We start from the raw sequence: 9,386 nt of genomic DNA, 5'->3' as shown, positions 1-9,386 counted from the left end.
ACTTTCTTGATGCTTAATTCTCTTTAATGCCTTTCCCTATATTTATTGACTCTGTATTACGCTGCTATATCAGGTTCAAACAATGGTGCCTTGAGATCCTTAGTTGATGCAGAGAACACAACCATTCCATGTTGTTCACAGCCTAGTCACAGATGTGTAGAAGTCCTTCATGTTGATCTTTGTACTCTATGAGTTTGAATCCTCGTTGCAGGCCCTGCTACATCACGGCCGTCATGCAAAACACAGATGGCTAATATTGCTGAACTTGATTCTCAAGTTCGCAGCCCAAACTTAAGAGAATCCAAACTCTTGTATTCTAACCATTTTTTGAAGGTTCTTACTGGGGTTGATAGGATCTTTGATTATAGTTTCACATTATTGCAGCAGGGATTTTGTTTATTATTTTCTATAGAAACTAGTTGAGCTATGGCTAGTTTTGATGCAGGAATTTTCACAATGGTATTGCCTTGGCATTTATAATTTTTCGACATATTTCATTTGTGTTGTTCAAAGGGGATGATGTTTAACATCCATTTATCTCAATCGATCTCATATCTCTGGATTTACTAAATACACCGTCGCTGATGAACCCTTCTGATTCTCGCAATCTCACTCCAGGAGCACAAACATGGTAGAAGAAAGATCAAACAAACAACTGAAAGTGCACTCCATTCTCCAGTTCTGCTCTTCTTTCTCTCTTTTTTTCCTCGGAAACTCTTCAGCCAAGTTAAAAGTCTCCAAGCTGATCATCTCCTTGATATTGCCTGATGAGCAGGTGATGCCCCACGAATAGCAAGAATATAGACAAGCTGTGTAGCTGAGAGAATAATCGAAAAAGCCTCCATTGTTCTCTGCAAAATCCCAGGGTCCCAATTCTTGACTTTATGACCAGAAGACATAGATACTCCTCTCTCAAGAACATAAACCAAAAGGAAATAAAAGATCCAGCAGATCCTTGAAAGCTAAACAAGAACATATTCCGTCTTGCCAGGCGCACATTCCTTCCCTCTAAATTAATCTCTTTGCAAGCCAAGCTGCCATTTCAAATTAAGGCTTAGACTTAAACTTTGCAACTGAGATGAATAGTGTTAATTTAACTTTGCAGTCATAGGCTTACCCCATTGCAATGAGAGTGAGTGCCAATGCAATGATACCAGATGATGTGGCAGGCTGCAAGCTGTCATAATTCCAAAAGCGAATGTGGTTAAAGCCAGCAATAGCAGAAGCAGCACCTACGACTCCAGCTATCAATGCAAACATTACAAAGAACCCGGTGGCTGCATTCTCGATCGGAAAGAACATTGGTGTGAAATGAGCTGGGAGTCGTAGCTCTGGACCTGCTCTACACGAGCAATATTATTATTACATGGCAGACACCAAACATGTGGACTGCCATCTCGATTAAGGCTCTCTGCAAGTTATCCAAATGCAGATCAAAATGATACCGGCGTCATACCTATGATGAATCCTCGATCGATGGCTTTGCCGACGGCCCAGCCTCCGATGGCTGCCACAATGGCATACATGCAGAAGTTAAGGAATACGAAACGATGGGCCTCAACTGCTCATTAGCCATGGATAGTGGCATAGTGCTAACATTTGAGTTCTGGTTCTGATAATGAGAGGTATCTGAAGTAGAATGAAGATGAGGTGGATGGAAGGTGATAGGGACTTCTTTCTTATATACATGCAGCTTCGAACAAGGTTTTGCTCTTTGCTTGCTGAAAATTCAGAAGCATTGTATGTCTGTGGGCGCTGCAAAGGGGTACAAACCTTCCAAGTCAAGGAAAGGAGCTAACCTTGCTGAAAAATCAATATCTTCTTTGCTTTTAACTATGCCAAGAATTCTTAATGCCATGTCTGAAACACTGAATGTAGACTTGGGGAAAATTTGACAATTATGTGGTGCACAACTCCATTCCTTATGTTTGTCAATTGTTCCATGAACAAAATGAAACAGATCAGTGTTCCATGTTACGTAAAAATGAGTAGATAACCGATCCACTTCCTGCCTGGCGATCTCCCTTGATCTGTAGCTTTGTATTCTTGTTTCCTTTGCTTTGTTTAACATGTCCCTTGGCAGCTGCCAAGAGCTTTGCTGCGAGCTGATGGATCCAAAATCATTAAGTAGGCACCAAATTCTTTAATGTACTCAATTATTCATTGGTATGGGCTTTATCCTCTTTATCTCTATTAAATTTTCCACCAAACCCTTGCATAACTCCCGAACCGTAAGTCCTTTTCCTTTTCCATTTTCATCCCTTTTTTTTTTTGGAATCCACTTTTAACTTTGTCAATTTTAACCAGATAATCACAAATAGGTGTGCATCTATTTAAGAGAAAATGCTGATGTATTTTTGAAACCATTCGCGTATTTGCCGCTAAAAAGCTACTTCAAACCGGTAAACGTAATCTCTATTTTTATAAATAAGTCTAAGAATCGCATGCATCCACACCTCCTCAATTTTTGGTCTTGCATGATAGAAACCTTGACCAAATATCTTGAAGGGTCAAGGCTTGCAGCCCTTTGTTTAGCTTTCATAAGTTCATTCTTATGGTTGATTCCTATTTCTTCCATTAGATATGCCTTCTATTAAACATTGAGACGGGTTTCGAGTGCCTTTTTAAACATTCACTTTAAGAGCAACCCGAAGTACTCTGAAACCTTATATAACTAATATAAGAAAGACCTTGCGGAGAAGTTCAATACTATTGGCAAGTAGATTACAAAGATTCGGCAATAAATCGATCGACAAACTCGCATTAAATTCCAGTAGTAGATTACTGAAGGGTTACAGCTTGTGGCCCTGCGAGTGACGCATCGAGTCCGATATTCTGGTCAAAGATTTCACACCTGAGCCCAACCCATGGAACAAAACATTGCTCTATGCCCATGTCGCTGGGAGAGTGGAGCCGTTCACTTGCACCCGAAGGCTCGTCGTGACACGTGCCGATGAATTGAGGTTGTGCCTATGGATCATTTCTTTTTCTTAATTAATTACCCGGTTTGGGTTACGAAGGTCAGAAATGGGCCCGTAAGGAAGGGACGGAGAAAATAAAAAAAAGGAGAGGCAAGGGAAGGCCTGGCGATCCACGCCCCACCTCCGTGCCCTGATATTTCCGCTTTCTCCTGCCGCCCTCCATCTGTTCTTCTCTCTGACTCCCGTAAATAAATTCGTTACTGTAGCTATTCTCCTTCCCCATAGTATCATCAATAACGCTCTCCCTCCTCCTTCCCATTGTTTCGATCCATCGATCTGTGATCGGTCGAGGAGAGCAAGATGATCCGGCTGTTGTTTACGCTGCTGTCGGCGGAGGTGGGGGTGGTGGTGGTGCTGCTGTTCAAGACGCCGCTGCGGAAGCTGGCCATCCTGGGGCTGGACCGCCTCAAGCGCGGGCGCGGCCCCGTCATGGTCAAGACCGTGGCCGCCACCCTCCTCATCGTCCTCGCCTCCAGCGTCTACAGCATAGCCAAGATCCGCAGCCACTCCACCGAGATCGGCTCCCTCACGCCCACCGATCAGGTCCTCATGAGCCGCCACCTCCTCGAGGCTTCCCTCATGGGTACCCGCTCTATCCTGTCTAATCGAATCTAATCTCCCTCTCGCTTCCTTTAGAATCTTGGAGCCCGTTCTTCTTCTCTTATGATCTCGCTCTCATTCGATCGAAAATTTCTGTTCTTGCTCTTATGGTTTCTGATTCGATTTCGTTCTTGTCGCCGAAACTCTCCAATATACTAAATTGCTGGTGCGCTGTTCGGAGTAATATTGCTTGATTTGTGAAACTGCTTCGGGAACTAGTGCTTTCTCTCAGAGAGAGAAGAGAAAAGAAAAAAAAGGAGGCTGTGGGAGTTGATCTTCGCTGCTTATCTTTAATTCCTTTTGGTTTCTTGTAGCTTGTGTATTCATGGGTATTGTTGGTAAGCAATTTCTTAGAATCAATCTGCTATATCAACCTCCGATCTGACTGGCAATGTAGCTTTCAGGAGCAGTTTGATTCTACTTTCATTTTTTCCCCTGATGCTACCTAGATTTATGAATTAACCCCTCGTACAGGCATGCTGGTTGAGTCAATATGGATTATCCAAGACTGGTTATATGATATTATGAGAATGATTAATTTGTGAAACTTATTATGCATTATTCTTTTTTAATGGACGGGATGTTGTGAACGTCTGTGTTTTTTTATTGATGGATGCATGATTGGTTTGTCCAATTAAGGCTTTTCACTATGTTTGGGATCATGTAGCCCTTCAATGTTTTCTTGATGGTTCCTTTATATTGAAGAATAGAGTTATGTGCAGTTGGACCCTGAAGGCATTAGAGAAATTCTTTTTGCCTTTATTTCTTTTCTGTTACCAACATTGTTCCAAATCAAGCACATGTAAGCCACTAAGAAGAAATTTACGTTTGATTTTTTTGGTCAATGTAATGCCTTATGATGATGAAGGGGATCAATAATGGTTCCCGATGGAATTTTGATGATTTGGATTCTAGAATAGTTATTGTCACTTACGATTACATGTAAACCAAATGCAGCCCAATTTCTTTTTAGATTCTTTTATACACTTTTGCATTGTGCATGAGGACTGTCATTTTGGCTAGGTCTTTAAGAGTTAAACTAGGAGCAATCTAGTTAAGTTGGGCATCTAGGAGACCCATGAGGTTAGGATTGGCTATTTAGAGAAGGGTTAATGGTCAACAATGCAGAAAAAGTTTGCGTACTGTTTTGCTGAAGCTGTAGGAACCTAATTTTTCTAAGAATCAAGTTATCATAAAGTGGCATAGGTGCTTAAAATCTCTATCCTGAATAAGCGATAAAATACACCTTCCACAAACTCTTGGGAACCTTGAACAGTTGATCCTTCTCTTCAAGAAATCTCATAAAACAGCCTCATAGACATGTAATGTGACAATTTTGCATTTTGTGTATCTATTATAGATTGGGTTTGCATCAGTCTCCAAAAATTGATTCTTATTCATATATCTTTGTTGTCTACATTTATTGCTTAAGAAAAAAAAAGATGAATCGGAATTTTTTTTTAAACATATCCATTTCCTTTTATTCTGAAATTTTCAAATGTTCTTTTAAATTAGTCATGATTGTTTTTGAGGAAAATTAGTCGTACTTGTTAAGAAATAAAAAGATTACATAAATAATTATCACTCATATTCTCATTGTCAACCTTCGAGGCTTGGAAAATATACATCTAATGTTTAAATCATCCATGTAGATCTAGAAGCCTGTGAAAGTAATAAATTTGTTAAAAGGGAGAGGGAAGCTTTAAAATTTGTTTTCTCAATTTTGATTTTAGCGATGTCAAAGTGTGTAACATAATGTTTTCAAGTTTGTTGTATTGCCTAGAAATTTTCAGTGTGTTATGTGTAGGTTTAGTGTGGTTTGCTAATGAAGTTGAAATATAAGCATTCAAATGGCTGAATTTATTTTCTGTTTTGTATTAATTTGTGTTATTTTCCTAGGGGTTGTTGGAAACTTATTGTCCCTCAAATTGGATCCTACTCATGTCATGTTTTATTGGGATTTAGTCAATTGTAATTAGTTGATTTATTATTTGTAATAAGTCTTAATACTTATCAATAATTCTAGGCAATGCAAAAAATCACTCAACTGAACCACATGCTTGTGTGGTGCTTTTGTGGAACCATGACTTGGAAACCCACTTGGTAAGTGTAACAACGGATGAAGCCCCCGTGTCAGTCCTATTCCTTCCCCACCCCCTCCGCCCTCCTCTCCCCCTCTCATATCAACTTCAGCCACCCCACAACACCTCGTTCTTCCCCCATTTGAGACCAGCTGCTGCCCGCCCACACCCACCCCCCTCCTCTGGGGGGAATAATATAGCCATGTCTTCAGAACTATTGAGCATGATGGATGATGGAAGCAAGGATGGCTGGTGTCACACACACACACACACACAGAGAGAGAGAAAGAGAGAGAGAGAGAGAGAGAGTTGCAGTGCACATGTGGCAGACTTTATTCTCCAAAAATTGATTTTTGGTATTTGGATTCCCTTGTTAAGGTTTCTCCGATATTAGTAATTGAAACCTCTATGTTTTAGCATGTAATCTATTAAATGTATGAATGTAGGTTGGACATTTGTGGTATCTCATATGCCTGGTGTCTACTTGTTGACTTTAAACATTCTGATGGAAATCTATCTCACAGAGTACTTAACTGTACATGATAAGCTATCATGTAATAAGCATGGTGGCTTTGTAGAGCTGGTATGTGCAATGCCATGGTCCTGTTGAGCAATTTAAAATTGAGATCAGCCTTGTTGATCATGATCTGTGCATCTTAAGACTTGTATGGATAGGAATTCAATAGGTTTTGGTGTTAGATTATAATGTATCATGTCACTAAAGCCACCTGACATATGTGTTTGAGACCTAAAAGCTTTTGATTTTGGGTTGCTGGGAAATTTTAGTATCATGGACAATGGTGTGAATCTCCAAAATGAATCATTAAAAATCTTTACTAAACAATGAACATTTAGTATGTAGTCCAACTAATACGAATGGTCCTTTTATTGATTACTATATTTCATTTCCAAGAATTCAAGCTGCTACAGTGTCGATAGTTTGTTCTTTGCAGTTTCACGGGCATGGAATGCAGATATTCACTAATTTCTACAATTTAATATTTAGAGCAGTCTCATATCATTCTTTGGTAATGTTTTGTAGGTTAATGTTGAATTAAGTGCCCTATAATCATTTGGTCTAAAGAATAAAAAGTTGACATGGACTTTGTGGAAGGTAAATCTGTTGGAAATAAGGTGTGCCTTAAAAGCCACTTGGCATATTGAATATATTATCTTGAGATATTTCATAGGTATCTCTCCTACACACGGTCATAGACAATTAGAGGGTTGTGTCACACAGGCCTTTGAGCTAGAAAAAGGTGAATTTAGGAATAATGAGTTGGTGCTACTTTATGGGATGATCCACAACTTGTAAAATCAACAGGTTTTCTCCATTCTGTTTAAGTTGTCTGCTCTTTTCTTTACCTGCTTGATCTGAATATTCTGTAATTGAAATTTTGCAGGATATTCTCTTTTCCTTGCGCTGATAATTGACCGACTGCACCATTATATCAGAGAGCTACGTGGCTTGAGAAAGAACATGGAGGCTGTGATGAAACAAAACAGGGCCTTGGAAGAAACAAAAGGTGGGGGTTCAGATGAGCTAAAATCGCAAGACAAAGAGGTCACCAATTTGAATGAAGAGATAAAACATCTGAAACTGGAGTTAGAGGCAAGGACCAAGGAGGCTAAGGCAGCAGAAGCCAATACAACAGCACTCAGAAAACAATCCGAAGGGTTTCTTCTTGAATATGACCGCCTGTTGGAGGACAACCAGAATCTTCGAAATCAATTGCAGTCACTGGACCAGAGGCTATCACATTCCGATAGCAAGAAGAACCCTTGAGACCATTGCAAAATGCTTCGCTGTCGACTCGAAAACTTGATCTGTCCGATAGAATAATCCTTTTACATTTTCAATTGGATATGTTTTGATCCTTTGATGGGCCACAAAAGCAGTCGCACAAAAATAATGCATGGTCTGGTTGTTTGTTCTTAGATAAACATCACGGTAGTTCTGATCGAGTAATCAACATGTATGGGTAGGGTGTCAAAAATGGGTACAGCGAGGTTCTATACAAAAATAGTTCTAAACTAGCCTTCAATGGATTACCTATTGATGTGGTGTTTTTTAGGTTCTAATGTGTGTAAACAGTAGTCTGCCCTCTTTTAGAGTGCATTCTCTTTTGTGTTGTTTTATATTTTCTGATTCCTACAAGAATTTATGTGGGCCCAAAATTTATTACGAACTTGAGTCCTAACTATGAAAAATACCTGCAATATTGTGTTGCTCCTCTTATTAGACCCTGCTTGTTCAACTGCTGCGATGGTTGTGCTTAAAAAGCACAAATATTTGATTTTCTTACTTAGCTGATTCACTTGGTATATAGCTGACAATTTGTGTTACCTTGTTGCAACTTACTAGATAATTTTCTGAATTTCTTAAACGTGATTCAGAATTATTTGTGTTTTAGATTCTCTTTATCCTCTTGTTTAACAAACATGACTATTTCCTTTTTTTCCCCTTTTTTATTCCTGGATGTTACGTAAAGATTTCTTTGGTAATGGTGATCGGTAGATTTCTTAGCTGCATGGAAGAGATGGCACCAAGACACAAACGTACATATCTTTCAGCATCTTACGAGTGGACGGTGGAGGTGCAATCGAGCCTAGTCGAGTCGAGAGATGGAGGTTCGATTCGATTCAAAATACTCATACTCGAAATTTGATTCAAGATCCATCGTGCTTTACTATCCAAGCTCGAACTTGGCCTAATGCAAAAAAAAAAAAAAAAAGAAAAAAAAAGAAGTAATACTTTTGATCAACTTGAATATTAAGCAAGCTTTGCTCAAGCTCGAATTCGAGTCTTGATCATAATTTAAAAAAAATAATTAAAAAATAATATAATATTATATTATATTTTTAAAATATTAAATTAATAGTATATATATATATATATTAGAATAGACTCGTGAGCATTCAAATCAAGTATTTTGCTATTGCAATTTAATTTGAAAAATTGTTTGAGCTACTCGAGTTTGACTTGGTTATTGTAATAATTGAGGCAAGTAGAGTTTGAATATCAGTTGACTCCGAGCAGCTCAGCTCATTTGCAACCAGGGTAGATGTGTGGTTGGTACATAGCTTTCAAGCTAGGCCAGCTAATTTGCATCCTTTGATTTAGTTCCGTAGAAAGAGGGCCATGAGAGGGCATAAATGGGCGACGAGTTGGAATAAAAAGCGACGGGGGCATAAATGTGCGCCAAGTGAACGTGCGTTTTCGCAAGTAACGGGGAAGAGACTTTCTGCACTTGTATTAATTAATGAGTGTTTGTAGATCGAGTGACCACCCAACCTTTTATCTCTACGTTAACGATAGATACGAGGAGATGCGTGGGGGAAGTTTCTTACTTCCTCGGCTTCCAACGAAAGGGGAAAAAAACAAATGAGTCTCCCACCGCAGCGGGGTTTCTTGGGAAAGCGATTGGAAAACCAATTGAAAACGAATTTAAGGCGAGCACGATTCGAGAAAGTAATACCGTATTTTGCTTCCGTGGTTAGACTGTCGTCAACAACTTGAGACTCCTTCCGGGAATGGACTTTCTAGAAGAGGGCATCTTTTGATTAGAATTAAATCAGATAAGATTGGAAAGATAAGGAGATAGATTTCAAACCAAATAAGATTTCCTTTTCATTGGAACTAAATCAAATCAGATGGGAAGAAGATGAGGAAGGAGTTTTTTAATGTATGAAATTTGTAAGAGAGAGAGAAGAGAAAAACGTA

General features: G+C 39.2%; 1 protein-coding gene and 1 pseudogene across 1 annotated transcript; one reads left to right on the top strand and one right to left on the bottom strand.

Moving 5' to 3' along the window:
* Window positions 1–471: 471 nt before the first annotated feature.
* LOC103703418 (membrane protein PM19L-like) lies at window positions 472–1,576 on the bottom strand (annotated as a pseudogene).
* Window positions 1,577–3,034: 1,458 nt separating this feature from the next.
* Window positions 3,035–7,904, top strand: LOC103703332 (uncharacterized). The gene is made up of 2 exons (XM_008786148.6): window positions 3,035–3,564; window positions 7,066–7,904. Exons 1-2 carry the CDS (start codon window positions 3,282–3,284, stop codon window positions 7,446–7,448), a joined length of 666 nt encoding a protein of 221 aa, XP_008784370.3. The 5' UTR covers window positions 3,035–3,281; the 3' UTR covers window positions 7,449–7,904.
* Window positions 7,905–9,386: the final 1,482 nt, after the last annotated feature.

Source organism: Phoenix dactylifera, chromosome 5 (genome assembly GCF_051530095.1).
Source record: "Phoenix dactylifera cultivar Ajwa chromosome 5, Ajwa_hap1_PhDact_Kaust_v1.1, whole genome shotgun sequence".
Classification (NCBI taxonomy): Eukaryota; Viridiplantae; Streptophyta; class Magnoliopsida; order Arecales; family Arecaceae; genus Phoenix; species Phoenix dactylifera.
Note: the sequence above shows the minus strand (reverse complement) of the source record. Positions and strands in the feature narration are given on the sequence as shown.